Here is a 16035-nt window from a genome sequence, read left to right as displayed (position 1 = left end):
ACCCCCTTTCAGGTAGTTGAAAGCAGCTATCAAATCCCCCCTCATTCTTCTCTTCTGCAGGCTAAACAATCCCAGCTCCCTCAGCCTCTCCTCATAAGTCATGTGTTCCAGACCCCTAATTGTTTTTGTTGCCCTTCGCTGGACTCTCTCCAATTTATCCACATCCTTCTTGAAGTGTGGGGCCCAAAACTGGACACAGTACTCCAGATGAGGCCTCACCAATGTCGAATAGAGGGGAACGATCATGTCCCTCGATCTGCTCGCTATGCCCCTACTTATACATCCCAAAATGCCATTGGCCTTCTTGGCAACAAGGGCACACTGCTGACTCATATCCAGCTTCTCGTCCACTGTCACCCCTAGGTCCTTTTCCGCAGAACTGCTGCCTAGCCATTCGGTCCCTAGTCTGTAGCTGTGCATTGGGTTCTTCCGTCCTAAGTGCAGGACCCTGCACTTATCCTTATTGAACCTCATCAGATTTCTTTTGGCCCAATCCTCCAATTTGTCTAGGTCCTTCTGTATCCTATCCCTCCCCTCCAGCGTATCTACCACTCCTCCCAGTTTAGTATCATCCGCAAATTTGCTGAGAGTGCAATCCACACCATCCTCCAGATCATTTATGAAGATATTGAACAAAACCGGCCCCAGGACCGACCCTTGGGGCACTCCACTTAATACTGGCTGCCAACTAGACATGGAGCCATTGATCACTACCCGTTGAGCCCGACAATCTAGCCAGCTTTCTACCCACCTTGTAGTGCATTCATCCAGCCCATACTTCCTTAACTTGCTGACAAGAATACTGTGGGAGACCGTGTCAAAAGCTTTGCTAAAGTCAAGAAACAATACATCCACTGCTTTCCCTTCATCCACAGAACCAGTAATCTCATCATAAAAGGCGATTAGATTAGTCAGGCATGACCTTCCCTTGGTGAATCCATGCTGGCTGTTCCTGATCACTTTCCTCTCATGCAAGTGCTTCAGGATTGATTCTTTGAGGACCTGCTCCATGATTTTTCCAGGGACTGAGGTGAGGCTGACTGGCCTGTAGTTCCCAGGATCCTCCTTCTTCCCTTTTTTAAAGATTGGCACTACATTAGCCTTTTTCCAGTCATCCGGGACTTCCCCGGTTCGCCACGAGTTTTCAAAGATAATGGCCAATGGCTCTGCAATCACAGCCGCCAATTCCTTCAGCACTCTCGGATGCAACTCGTCCGGCCCCATGGACAAAAGGCTAGTGGTGAACCACAGTCAACCCTGGGGTAACTCCACTGAAAGCAGGGGTGATTTGGCCCATTATTACCTCTAAATCTCAACGATACATGTAACTAAGCAGCTAGGCCAATAGCAAGTAGCTGCTTTGCACCTGGCTTAGAGTCTATTCTCTTTCACAGACTGGCTGCAATAAGGAAGGGCATCCACCCAGGACTGAAGAACGAATCTAAAGAGAAACCGATGCTTCTTCGGGTGAAGGGCTCTCCGTGGCTATTTAATGTTTTACCAGCAGGCCACTGCCAATTGCGTCCATCCCCCGATGTCATCCCAGTGATGGATACAGCAGGGACTACGGGCTCCGGGGAGGTGTGTGCTTTCCTAAAGGCTCTTCCATGCCAGCGGGTCGAGAGGTCGCCGGCGGCGTGACAAATGATGGATGAGGCAGGGAGGGGCGATGGGGATGTCGCTTTTAATGGCAATCGATTTCTTGACCTTGATCTAACACTTGAGGTGGGAGTTTCCATGCGCTCCATCCATCCCCGGCAGTTGGATCATTACGAATAGCCGCTTGAAGAGATTATTATGGACTGGGAGACAGGGACAAAGCCTGATGATGCCTGTTAGGAAGGGAGGATGGGGGAAGCAATGTGTTCTGCTCATTTTGAGATTCAGCCTCTTCGGTGTGTAGGCTAACAGGAAGCCACGGCTCAAGTAAACTGGATTGGCCAGAGGATGAAAGCAGCAACTGGGAATGGGAAAGCGAATGGGAGTCGGGTGGTTGGGGTTCAATCCCTTTCTTTTCCAGGGTGACCCTGGGCAAGTCACTTGGTTTCCCTGAACTTCCTTTGAAACGGGGATACTACTGCTCCCTTCTGGTCACCATTTGTCTGTCTCGTCTCTTTCGATTATAACCTCTCCAGGGCAGGGACTGTCTACCATGGCTCTCGATACATGCACTCTGCGTATGTGCAATGCCTAGCCCAAGGGGGGCCTGATCTCAGATAGGGCCTCTCAACTCTACTGCTGAGGATGGATTATATCGGGACAATTTACTGGGACGGAAACCCTGGCAATGCAGCCTGCCCTGCAGCCACAGCACCTCATCTCAGATCCTTCTCAGCTAACACACGCTAAGCAAGACTGACTTCAATCAGCTGGGTTTATTAGACTCTTTAGAGGGAGACCTCTAAAGAACTGTGAGATGCCCACAGGGTAGAAGCAAGGGTGATTCAGTGAGGGCATCTTTCCTGATCCATTAGCCCAGTGGGATGGGAGGGGGTGCCGCTGTGCTTGGGACGAGACATTAAGCCTTTATCCCAACCTCTTGGGGTCATTAAAATACATCTCTGTGTTTTTCTCAAGCATAGGAGAGAGAAGGAAACCTGAGAAGGAAATTCTCCCTGAAGAGCATTACCTGGAGACGCATTGCTGCCCTTTCTCCATGGATGGAATCTGCTATACATTTCAGGGAACCGCCAGATCCAAACCCACCCCTAACTCTTCTGGATCAGGGGAGATCCTAAACTAGAGGGACTGACATTAGATGCAGTGGAGGATAGTGGAATTCTCAGGGGAACAACTGATCTCATGAGATTTCCCCCACGCTTGCCTGAAATCCACACGCCGCGAGAGAAGCTAGAGGAAGTCTGACACCGTCTAATTGGATACTGATTCAAGCCCTAGCTCTGGCTTAACCACACACCTGAACTGCAGCCCTTCAACCTAAGCCCAGTCTGGATCCAGATGTGGACCCCACCACTCACTCCAGATCGAGGTATATTCAGTAGCACCAGCGACTGATCACGAGATGCAGTGATGGCCCGTTTACCAAGCCTTCCCATGATGAAGCTCGAAGAACCCCACCGCCCATAAAGCAGCCAGGCAAAGCAAATGGGGTGATTACCTTGAGCAGTGTAGATTAATTCGCTGTATATTGCTGGGTGGATCACAGGGCACGGGAGATCGTGGAGGTACCACTTCAGTGCCTCAGCCAACGTCTGCCCATCAAACGGGTCCATGTCTACAGCTGCTGCATCTGGAAGGGGAGCGGAGGAAGAACGTCACTCCCATAGGCCAAAGGTACAGACAAGCTGGGGGGAAATGTCTGCCCCAGAGCAAAACCCTTCACTGCCTGGAGGGATCCCACACTGAGGCTGAAACTGACCAATCCTCATGCTTGAGAATAGGTTCTCCTAAGATACGCACGGCAATCACTGGAGACAACAAGGGTACTCACGGCTGGCCTGGGATAAAGCATCCTATTATATTTTGCTACCCCATCCTACTCCGCCCCTGCCAAGGCCTTTTTGGTCTCATCCAGCTGTTGCGGGAAATCCTGACCCACTGTCATCAGTGGCAAAACTCCCATTGGCTTCAATGGGCTTAGCCATTCTCCCCTTGTGTCTTGCCTGTTTCACCTGAAAGCTCTTTGAGGATGGGATGCTCTCATACGGCATATCTGTACAGTGCCAAGCACAACGGGGTGTGGACCCACAACGATGCTCTGAAGGAGAAGGTCAGTTTTCAATACGCTGTAATTCATGGAAAACAATTCAAAGCAAAACAAAACACCATCAATGAAAGCTGATTCTTCCTCCTCAGAGAGAAGCCCATAATCTGCCTAAAAGTAAACACTGGCAATTGGAAGAGACAAGCACATCACAAACCATGGGACAGCCAATTATTTTCCCTATGTCCTCAAACGTGCCCCTTTGAAAAGAAGAGTAGCTGCTGAATTACCACCGGGGTGTTACACGCTGAAATTGAGTTCTGAATTGAATGGCTCAGAAGTTTGGATTGATTTGCGCATTGGGCTTTAATAACAGAGATATCCTCCCAAATCACTTTTCAAATGACACATACAGGAACCACCGAAATGCAGCTGCCTCTGGAGTGGGGCACAGCAGTGTATAAATGCACAAAGTAACACTATAAGGAAGTGAAGGATGCCATATCCAGTAGGAAGCACAGAGGAGGCAGAACGGAATCACCCAAAATGGAATTTGTCTAGGATACTTGTGTCAGTGCTGGGACAAATCCAGTAGGATTTTTAACAAGCACAAGGGACCTGGAGTGGCCCGCCCAGCAACGCTATGCAGGGACATACTTCACCACCTGTTCTGCGGAAAGAGCAACCAAAAAATAAATCCCTAGAACTCTTGCATCGTGGGTTTTCCTTGGAGGTCTCCCAGCCAAGCTCTGGCCGGGGGAGCTTGCTGGAGGAGGGGGAAATCGGGTTAATCAAAATGTTTTGTTTTGACCAAAAAAAATAAAAAATCAAATGTTTTGTGTTGATTTGGACTTTTGATGTTTCACCGTATGTGATACAGCACAAAATAAAAAACGGAACCAAGAGTCGTTCCAAACCGAGCCATTGAAATGGTTCATTCGAACCGGCCTGTTTGGACCCTGTCCGAATGCGCCTTTCCCCAGTTTTTATCTGAATTGAAATGTCACTGAAATCGACGCAACGTCTGATGGGTTTCGGGTTTGACCGAGCCGCGGTTTCCGGCAGAAAGCGGGTTTGTTGATTTTCCCCACTGGTTCTGCCGGCCAGCCCTGGCCCTGCTCAGTTTCAGGGACCACAGTCCAAAGTGCTCCAGGGCCAGGCTTAGCAGCCAGCAGAATGGCTCAGGAAGCCTTCGACCAGGGACTGTAGCAGAGCTCGGTGGCAGGAGAGCGGGGGTGATATCTGTGCAGAGAGGATTCTGCTTCCTGGGCCGTCTCTGGACTACCTTGCAAAGGCAGTGGACGGTGCCAGAGGCTACAAAACTGCTTGGGTCCACTAGCTGAAATCTCTCATCAAAGCGAGCCTCATGCTGCAGGGGCTGCCGGCTGGGGGAGGGCTCCGTCCAGTCTAGCTGGGGACAGACATGTGTCATTCTAGCTCCGTTCAATCACAGCAACGCTCTGCTGCATCTCCCAACAGGTTCAATATTGTTCAATATCTTCATAAATGATCTGGAGGATGGTGTGGATTGCACTCTCAGCAAATTTGAGGATGATACTAAACTGGGAGGAGTGGCAGATACGCTGGAGGGGAGGGATAGGATACAGAAGGACCTAGACAAATTGGAGGATTGGGCCAAAAGAAATCTGATGAGGTTCAATAAGGATAAGTGCAGGGTCCTGCACTTAGGACGGAAGAACCCAATGCACAGCTACAGACTAGGGACCGAATGGCTAGGCAGCAGTTCTGCGGAAAAGGACCTAGGGGTGACAGTGGACGAGAAGCTGGATATGAGTCAGCAGTGTGCCCTTGTTGCCAAGAAGGCCAATGGCATTTTGGGATGTATAAGTAGGGGCATAGCGAGCAGATCGAGGGACGTGATCGTTCCCCTCTATTCGACATTGGTGAGGCCTCATCTGGAGTACTGTGTCCAGTTTTGGGCCCCACACTTCAAGAAGGATGTGGATAAATTGGAGAGAGTCCAGCGAAGAGCAACAAAAATGATTAGGGGTCTGGAACACATGACTTATGAGGAGAGGCTGAGGGAGCTGGGATTGTTTAGCCTGCAGAAGAGAAGAATGAGGGGGGATTTGATAGCTGCTTTCAACTACCTGAAAGGGGGTTCCAAAGAGGATGGCTCTAGACTGTTCTCAATGGTAGCAGATGACAGAACGAGGAGTAATGGTCTCAAGCTGCAGTGGGGGAGGTTTAGATTGGATATTAGGAAAAACTTTTTCACTAAGAGGGTGGTGAAACACTGGAATGCGTTACCTAGGGAGGTGGTAGAATCTCCTTCCTTAGAGGTTTTTAAGGTCAGGCTTGACAAAGCCCTGGCTGGGATGATTTAACTGGGAATTAGTCCTGCTTCGAGCAGGGGGTTGGACTAGATGACCTTCTGGGGTCCCTTCCAACCCTTATATTCTATGATTCTATGATTCTAGGTGCCAGAGCCACCCCTAAAAGAGAGCAGCCCGTCCTGCCGACCGGGGCAGCTTCGCTCCCTTCCCAGGCTGGAACTCCTTTGCACAGGTCCCTGGATGGCTGCCAAGCCCCCTCTCCCCCGCAGCTTGGGGCTGGCTTTTGTGTCCAGACCTGGGTCACTGTGTCATCCAGCTGCTTAGAAAGATGCAGTTGCTCGTCCCCTCTCCATTGCGCTGCATGCCAGAGGCCGGGCTGACGGGGCCATCGTGACAGCTGTTTACATGAGTACGGGCCAAGGTGACTGGGAAAGATCAGCAGTGACTGTGAGCCTGGGTGGTATTAATAACTCCTGGTAATTATTAGCACCACAGACTGAGCCCTCTGCTAATTTGCTGGGTTAAGTGTCTGCACGGATGCCGCATCCCCGGCATCAGGATGAGCATTTCCGTGTTTTAAGGCCTCTCAGGGAAAATACCCAGCAGACTTTTGGACTGTGCAGTGTTACCAGGGAACATTTACTGCTAATGTGACTCTGTTCAGCCCCGCAGACTGACACACAGGATGCACTTGGCCCATCCCAGTGAGTCTTTGCACCAATGACTCACTTACACCAAACGCTGATTTCATCTCCATTGTGTGCTCTTTGGCCAAGAGCCTCAGTTTCGCCGATGGGGAAACTGAGGCCCAGAGCGGTTAAAGTGACTTGACCCAAGTTCACAGGCCAAGAAAGGAAACACGGGAGTCCTGTCTCCCAGTCCTCTGTTCTAACCACTTAAGCTCACTCATAGACTATCAGGGTTGGAAGGGGCCTCAGGAGACCATCTAGTCCAACCCCCTGCTCAAAGCAGGACCAAACCCCAATTTTTGCCCCCGATCCCTAAATGGCCCCCTCAAGGATTTAACTCACAACCCTGGGTTTAGCAGGCCAATGCTCAAACCACTGAGCTATCCCTCCACTCCCTTTGTCCTGTCCGCCTTCCCTGAGTTCCAGCAGAGAAGGACAACTGGAAACACTTGACCATTCTGGATAAAAGTCACGGTGCATTTCTCACTTCGCGCGTGGCGGCGTGAGTAAAGGCAGCTCCGGCTGAAACCCTTTGAGGCTGGTGACTCCACTGTGAATGGAAATGCTCCTGAGTGTCCCAGCAGAAAGCCAGCTGCTGTCCTCCTAGGAGTATGGAGCGCGTGCCGGGCCCTTGACTTTGCCCCAGCGTCCTCGCCAAAGGCCTTTGCTGTATTTGCAGAACAGCTGCCCACGGATATGTGGCATGATGCAGGTCTATGCCATAGCTAAATTGGTTAGAAGTGAAAAAACCCCACCACCCTAGCTGGCCAAGTCTCTAGTGTAGGTGCAGCACTAGTGGACAAAGACCTTCTGCTGGGATCGCTTACTGTGTCTGGGGAAATGGTATAAGCTATAATGACAAGAGAACTCTTTTCTGGAATAAACTGCGTCTCCGCTAGTAGGGTTTGCTGGTGTAGCTACACTGGTGTGACTCGACCAGCAAAGCCGTGCGAGTGTAGACAAGGAACTAATCCGGGAATGGGCACCATCCTCTGCACAAGAGTTACCCCTCCGGGACAATCCACACAACGAAGCTTGCCCTGCTCCCGGGATCACATCAGACAAAGCTCCTGCTGCCCGCCACCGCTGCTCTGCCAACACCCCCACCTCCGGTGTCTGTTTGTGTCCTTCTCCCACTCCCGTCTCCGCTCCTTTCTCCGGGCTGTCCCCGCACAGAACGTCCCTGTTAGAGTTCACCCAACCTCCACCCTTCTTCTTCCATGATGCTCACTAGACGTCAACACGCCACCACCAAATTATAACCCAACGGGGCTTCCTGATGCAACCCCAGCTCCTCCACTTCCTAGCTGAGATTGAAGATATTCATGGCAGGGACTGTAACTATTGGGTCATGCTGAGCACAGGGTTGGTGTTGCACTAGTAAAGAACGCCAGTTTTCCCCGGAAGCAGCCTTAACTGGCCTCAACAGCTCTTGGGAGCTACCAGACTCGTGTACAGGTTGGTAGAGGGGCCACTTGTACCTCTGAACCTGCCAAGGCCCCACTATGCGACAAAGACCCGCAATGGGGTGGGGGGTGGAAACACAAAAATTGTTCATGCAGGAAACTTAATATGCCACAGGACTCATTGCTTGGGTGTCAATTTGTCTGTCTAAAACCTGGCCTGACAATAGGGCAGTAAATCCACCGGGGAGAGCGTTAACTCTCACCCGGAGAGCCAGACACAATGCAAACCGGGGATCGCTCTTTCAACAGAGAGCGCAGTAGCTGCAGTTATCCCTTTACATCCTTGTTTTCAGCGTTAGGGCCTGACTCTGGTTCACATAGCCTCATACAAATCAGGAGTGACTCTGCTGAGCTTAGTGGAGCTGAGGGGAGGTCAAACCAGTGTCAACCGAGCTCTGGGGCTTTGGGCCACAGGGGCACTGGAAGGGAGAGTCAGGGGACCATGGCCCTCCTACTTTTTTACAGCTGTAAGGGGGCGCGACGGGGGCGAGGGGGTGGAGAGGACTGAGCGGGGGGCCGGGCCTTGGGGGGAAGAGGTGGCGCAAGGATGGGGCTTTGGGGGAAGGGGTGGCACGGGAGTAGGGCCTCGGGGGGAAGGGGCGGTACGGGGGCAGGGCCTTGGGGGGAAGGGGCTATGCAGGGGATGGGGTCACAATTTGGGTGCCAGTGCTCCTCCCCCCTACTTTTAGGGACCTTCTGCCACTCCTGGCGGGTCATCTTCCTGGATCCCTCCTTAGAGGCTTTCCAGGGGCAGATACAAAGATTAAGGGCAGTTGCAACGGGAGAGGGGCTATCTTCAGATGTGAGCAGGAAAATAAAGAAATGAGCGGAGCTCGAAAGGCTCAGAAGAGGAGTTACGACAAAGACCAAGAAAACCCAGCCTAATCTGAGGTGGAATTATCCATAACCTGGCCCCTAACTAGAGTCAGGAGCTACGCTAGGACTCTCTTACCCTGTTGCGCTGCGGGAGTCGAACCCACAACTTGGCCCGCGGTTCATTCCCCAAGTGGGGGAACTGAGATCCAGCCCTTCAGGCCGCTCACCAGCTGGGCCTGGGACTTCAGTTCCATTGCAAACACTAGTCCACTGTAGCTGGTGTTTTCCTGGCCCTCAGGATGGCAGGCAGCCGACCCAGCCATCTGCGGCACTAGTCCTAAACTAATCTGATGAGGTTCAATAAGGATAAGTGCAGGGTCCTGCACTTAGGACGGAAGAACCCAATGCACAGCTACAGACTAGGGACTGAATGGCTAGGCAGCAGTTCTGCGGAAAAGGACCTAGGGGTGACAGTGGACGAGAAGCTGGATATGAGTCAGCAGTGTGCCCTTGTTGCCAAGAAGGCCAATGGCATTTTGGGATGTATAAGTAGGGGCATAGCGAGCAGATCGAGGGACGTGATCGTTCCCCTCTATTCGACATTGGTGAGGCCTCATCTGGAGTACTGTGTCCAGTTTTGGGCCCCACACTTCAAGAAGGATGTGGATAAATTGGAGAGAGTCCAGCGAAGGGCAACAAAAATGATTAGGGGTCTGGAACACATGAGTTATGAGGAGAGGCTGAGGGAGCTGGGATTGTTTAGCCTGCAGAAGAGAAGAATGAGGGGGGATTTGATAGCTGCTTTCAACTACCTGAAAGGGGGTTCCAAAGAGGATGGCTCTAGACTGTTCTCAGTGGTATCAGATGACAGAACGAGGAGTAATGGTCTCAAGCTGCAGTGGGGGAGGTTTAGATTGGATATTAGGAAAAACTTTTTCACTAAGAGGGTGGTGAAACACTGGAATGCGTTACCTAGGGAGGTGGTAGAATCTCCTTCCTTAGAGGTTTTTAAGGTCAGGCTTGACAAAGCCCTGGCTGGGATGATTTAACTGGGAATTGGTCCTGCTTCGAGCAGGGGGTTGGACTAGATGACCTTCTGGGGTCCCTTCCAACCCTTATATTCTATGATTCTATGATTCCTCCCACCTTCCCCTCACATAACGGGAAGAAGTGACCCCCACTTTCACTGAGCCTCGACAAACCTTTGGTGTAGGCTCCAGGTCACGTTTTGGTCAGTGGTGCGAGTGCCCCATACTGGCTTCTTCTATAAAGGGCCACTGTGAGGCACTTGAAAGAAAACCCTGGCCGGTCCCTTATTTACAGGAGACAAAAGAGGCCTTCACTTCACACTTGGCTTGTGACCAGATAGAAAACCACACTGAACAATGCCAGAGGCGAAACCTCTAACCCAGCAATTGGAGACACTACCTCATAGTCAGTGCTGACCACAAGCCTGACCATGAACCTCGGAGCGACGCCCCCAGGGGAATGGCAGGTTCAAACCCAGCGGCGAGGTCTGTGAGAAAACAGACTTGTCATGAAGTCAGCCTCGGGCAGCAACCTGCCTTGGCCAAGTGTGACACAGAGCAAGGCGTATGCTGGGTTTGTGCTCCATTCTCAGGAGTAAAAGGCTGGGGCATTGCCCGGTGATTTTCCCTAAGACTGCGACGATTGGAAGAAATGGAAATGTACCAGCTACAATGCCATGGTAATAACCCTTAGTGCTTCTACTGCCATCTTAGTACACAGATCTGCAAACAGAAACTCTGCATGTGTTATTAATTGAATGCACTGGACGGTGGTAGCTGTTTTGGGGCCCCACCAGTGTCATGTGATGGGTATTTGCGCCTCCACTACAGAAAGGATGTGGACAAATTGGAGAGAGTCCAGCAGAGGGCAATGAAAATGATCAGGCATCTGGGGCACATCATTTACGAGGAGAGGCTGAGGGAACGGGGCTTGTTTAGTCTTCAGAAGAGAAGAGTGAGGGGGAATTTGATAGCAGCCTTCAACTACCTGAAGGGGGGATCCAAAGAGGATGGAGCTCGGCTGTTCTCAGTGGTGGCAGATGACCGAAAAAGGAGCAATGGTCTCAAGTTGCAGTGGGGGAGGTCTAGGTTGGATATTAGGAAACACTATTTCACTAGGAGGGTGGTGAAGCACTGGAACGGGTTACCTAGGGAGGTGGTGGAATCTCCATCCTTAGAGGTTTTCAAGGCCTGACTTGACAAAGCCCTCGCTGGGTTGATTTAGTTGGTGTTGGTCCTCCTTTGAGCTGGGGGTTGGACTAGATACCTCCTGAGATCTCTTCCAACCCTAATCTTCTCTGATTCTTCCTTTGGCAATGCATTTTGCTTTTTTATTATAAATTATAATATTGTTACAAGCTGTGAGAACCTTGTTATGGGTTGAATTAAAATCACATTGAGATTGATAGGTGTGAATTTGCCCTTTAATTAACATAACTGTAAGCATAAGCCCCCATCTAAAACAAAAGGTGTATGTGAACCCATCCAGGAGCTTTTGGCTGAGTATTGTTCTGGGTAGGGAGGGTGTGTGTGTGTGTGACAGAGAGAGAGAGAGAGACAGAAACTGGGAACAGATAAGAACAGAGAGATGGAGAGGCAAGGAAGCCAAGCAGCAGCCTGTAAACCCAGTGTGACCTTAGAAAAAGCCAGGGAGCATTTTTAGGTCTAATGTTGGCTAAAAAATTATGGGGGATGTTAGCTCGGAAACTGCTCCTTTTGTTCTTGGGTCCTTCTGTGTTCAGAGATGTAGAGTTTTGTTCCTTTCTTGTAAATAAGGCTGCATCCAAGAAAATCCCAGCCACCATCAGTTTCTGTTTCCAGCTGGAACATCCCCAGGGCCCTGAACTCTGACTAGCTGCTCAGGTCGAAAAGGAGAAACCGTACAATAAAACATTTAAAAAATTGAAACCAAATGTTTTGAATGATCTGAAATGGCACTTCCCCTCCCCACCCTCAAAATTCACTTCCCCCTTATCCCCCCACATTCACTTCCCCTCCACCCACCACATTCACTTCACGGAAAACTCCTGAAATTTGACACTTGGTTCCATGACAAAAAAGAAACGTCAAAATGTTGGAACTTCCCATGAAATGGAAATTCTGGTTCCCGCGCTGCTCTCTTTGGGGGTATGAGAAGCATCCCATGTGCCTGCAAATCAGGGGACTGCATGTTCCATACAAGTGGGGACCCAGGCGCTGAACCCCATCCAAAACCCCAGCCCTGAGCACATCACAACTTGGGGGAACTTTGACTCGGGGCCTTGACCCCAGCTTCCCAAATATCCCCCATTTGTATCATGAAAACCCAGGCGCTGAGACCCCCTGAAGTTTGAATCTGAACAGTGACACCATGTGGAGACACTGTTAATGGTTCTGTGGGGCTCTACATTCACCCAGAGACGTGGGAGCAGACCTGGCAGACGCAGTTAAGGAGGACCTCTATGGCTTGCCGGAGCCATTGTGGGCATATTTCTCTGCTTTGATATAATGCCATTTGTCATTGTCCGTTTTCATGAGGGGAGACGAGCTAGGCAGATGTGTTTAAAGACAGAGACTCGACTCTCTGATGAGAGCTCTGAACAAAGGAGCCATTTTTCGCCCATCTTAATAGAGGCTGTCTAGGAAGCCAGAGTTTATTGCGAAGCTTGTTAACTCTCAGCTCCTAGTGCATCTACAAAGGGCAGAGCAGAGGAGAGAAACCTAATGAGCAAGCAAGAGAGACAAGGAAATTGCTGTTTTTTTTTCTCCCTGCCCTTCTTAAGACACTATTGTGGCATCTTTTTGTGTTGAAGCATGAATGCTTCCCAGGGGGCAGCTAAAGATCAAAATTTAAAATATGCTCTGCTTGTATTGCCCCTTTGATCCGAGGATCTCTAAGCACTGTACAAATAATAACTAAGCCCTTCCAGGCTCCTGGCAGACAAGGTATTATTATCCCCATCTTACAGATGCAGCCGGGAGAGATTTAAGTCCTCAGAGTTCTTCTTCCATAGTAAAGAACCTCTCCCCAGTGCGGCCCAGACTACATGGAATGAGTCATCCCGCATGTAACAACACAGACCTGTGCCAGCCATCCGGCTGATGACCAAACGGCCACTCCTCAAAGTCTAAGGGGACATCTCTACTCGAGCCAGAGGTGTAATTTCCATCTCGCACAGACGTCGCTTGGATCGAGCTAACATGCTACAAACAGAAGCAGTGGGATGCGCTACCCGCTCCAAGTACAACCCTACCCAGCACCCCACATGTGTACTCGGGGGGCTAGCTCGTCCTGTTGCCTGCCTCGCCGAGGTGACACTTCTATTTTTAGCATGCTAGCTCAATCGGCACTACTGGGCCTATGTCTAGCCCAGCTGGGAAGCACTGCTCCAGCTGCCGTGTAACTGACACTGTGCTGAAAGCAGCTGGGTGGGACCAGTCTCTTTACTAATGTCCCAGGGGTGCCCACGTGAGAGCCGGCACCCTGCGATGCTGGGCGTTTTACAGACACATCTGGTGAGAGGCAGCCCCTCCCCCAAAGAGCTTGCCAGGGACAGCCAAAGGGGAAGCAGAACTTTGGCAAAGTGATTTGCTCAAGGACACCCAGCAGCCAGTGGCAGAGCTAGGAATAGAAGCCAGACCTCCTGACTCCCAGTCCAACTCCCTTCCCACTGCATCACACGACCTCCTCTCGTGCCCATTTAGATTCAAACATTCTCTGCAGAGCCACCGACTCCCGGTTTCTCTAGACTCACTCGCTCTCTTAGCCAGACTCTGGGAAGAGCAAGTCAGGTTATATTCCTGTAAATCCTCTGTATAGTTAAACCCTCTTGTGCGGGGGGATGGGGAGGGCACCTGTAGTGAATGGATCTTTGTCTTTCCATGAGACCAGGACTAGGTAGCAATTATTCCTCCCTCGGCTCTAAGCAGCTATTTTGTCCAGGTCTCCTGATGCTGGAATAATGGGTGGCAATTATTTATCCTCCTGCTCTGGGTAGTCATTTTGTGCACAAGCTCTAATTTTCTCAGCTGAACTCACACTCACCATAATTTCTCTACCTCGTCTGAACCAAGAGTGGCTAGGGTCTCATTTTACCTGTGATTTGACTAGCAAAACCAAAACAGTCCCTTAATATCCCAGCAGTGGCAAATTGCAACACAGAGGACGGCTCATGTTTGCATAGATTCACAGATTCCAAGGCCAGCAGGGACCATTGTGATCCGCTAGTCCGACCCCCTGTATAACACAGGCCAGAGAACTGCCCAAAATAACTCCCACAGAGGAGCTTTGAGAAAACCATCCAATCTTCCTTGAAAAATTGTCAGTGATGGAGAATCCCCCACAGCCCTTGGTAAATTGTTCCACTGGTTAATTACCTGCACTGTTTAAAATTTACGCCTTATTTCCAGGCTGATTTTGCATAGCTTGAACTTCCAGCCATTGGATCCTATTATAGCTTTCTCTGCTAGACTGAAGAGCTTGTCATGAAATATTGGTTCCCTATGCAGGTATTTATAAATTGTGACCAAGTCACTCCTTAACGTTCTCTTTGCGAAGCTAACTAGACACAGCTCCTTGAGTTATCGCGGTAAGGCAGGTTGGTTTTCCAACCCTCTAACCATTCTCATGGTCCTTCTCTGACCCCTCTCCAATTTGCAACATCTTTCCTGAATTGTGGGCACCAGACCTGGACACCGGATTTCAGCAGCGATTGCACCAGGGCCTAGTACAGAAGTGAAGTAACCTCTCTGCTGCGATTCCCCTTTTCATGCATCCCAGGATCGCATTAGCCCTTTTGGCCACAGCACTAGGAGCTTGTGATTCGCTGATTATCCACCATGACCCCCAAATCTTTTTCAGAGTCGCAGCTTCCCAGGAGAGAGTCCCCCATTCTGTAAGTATGGCCTACGTTCTTTGTTCCTGGATGTAGCCATTTACCTTTAGCATATTGTTGGCTTGTGCCCAGCTAACAAAGTGGTCCAGATCACTCTGTCAGTGACCTGTCCTCCTCATTATTTACCACTGCCCCAGTTTTTGTGTTGTCTGCAAACTTTATCAGTGACAATTTTATGTTTTCTTCTAGCTCACTGATAAAATGGCTAAGACCAGGTCCCTGCGGGACCCCACTAAAAACACACCCACTCCGTGATGATTCCCAGTTTACAGTTTGAGACCTATCAGTTAGCCAGTTTTTAATCCATTTAATGTGTGCCAGATTAATTTTCTATCGTTCTAGTTTTTTAATTTTATATCGTTCTAGTTTTTTAATCAAAATGTTGTGCAGTACCAACTCAAATGCCTTCTAGAAGTCCAAGTATATTACATCAACTCCTTTATCAACCAAACTTATTTCATCAAAGAAATATCAAGTTAGCTTGACAGGATTTACTTTACACAAACCCATGTTGATTGGCATGCATGATATTATCCTCCTTTAATATTTATTGATCAAGTCCCATTTCAGCTGCTCTATTATCTTGCTCAGGGTCACCCCGTTTACCCCTTTTAAATATTGGCACACCATTTGCTTTCTCCCCAGTCTTCTGGAACCCAGTGTTCCAAGACTTATTGAAAATCAACATCAATGGTCCAGCAAGCTCCTCAGCCAGCTCTTTTAAAACTCTTGAATGCAAGTTATCTGCATCTGCTGATTTAAAAAGGTCTAACTTTTTAACTGCTGTTTAACATCCTCCAAAGATACTAGCAGGATGGAAAGAGTGTTATGTCTTTACTCTATCTATCTTTGATCCCTTCCCCCATAGCATTGTTGGACAGAAGCGGTAATGAACAGGTAGATGTGTGTGAGCCACTGCTCCAGTGCTTGTGATAACATCGCCCCCTGGTTGCTGGAGGCCTGAAGGGAGGATAATAGTCTTAATATTGCTGCCAGATAGAGGAGATTACCCTTAAATTCAAGTGGGAGAACCCTGAGTTTAGAAGATTAGAGCTGAGCAAATAATTGATTTTTTGGTTTGGTGGCGGAATGGAAAAATCTGAAAATAATTTTGTTTTGAACTAAAACTGATTTTTTCCCCATTTTTTCTTGCTGACACAACCTCCCTTCCCTCCCAAGTAATTCACTTGGGTTGATCTGA

The 16035-nt window shown here is 49.7% G+C and overlaps 1 protein-coding gene across 1 annotated transcript in view; it reads right to left on the bottom strand.

Moving 5' to 3' along the window:
* Positions 1–16035, bottom strand: part of PIK3R3 (phosphoinositide-3-kinase regulatory subunit 3) — a 356230-nt gene that overhangs the window by 202630 nt on the left and 137565 nt on the right. Inside the window, exon 5 of the mRNA XM_048859835.2 lies at positions 3119–3250. Coding sequence (XP_048715792.2) covers positions 3119–3250 — 132 coding nt within the window. The remainder of the gene's footprint in view (positions 1–3118; positions 3251–16035) is intronic.

The sequence above is a fragment of the Caretta caretta genome, chromosome 8 (genome assembly GCF_965140235.1).
Source record: "Caretta caretta isolate rCarCar2 chromosome 8, rCarCar1.hap1, whole genome shotgun sequence".
Lineage (NCBI taxonomy): Eukaryota > Metazoa > Chordata > Testudines > Cheloniidae > Caretta > Caretta caretta.
This window is presented reverse-complemented; position numbering and strand designations above follow the sequence as displayed.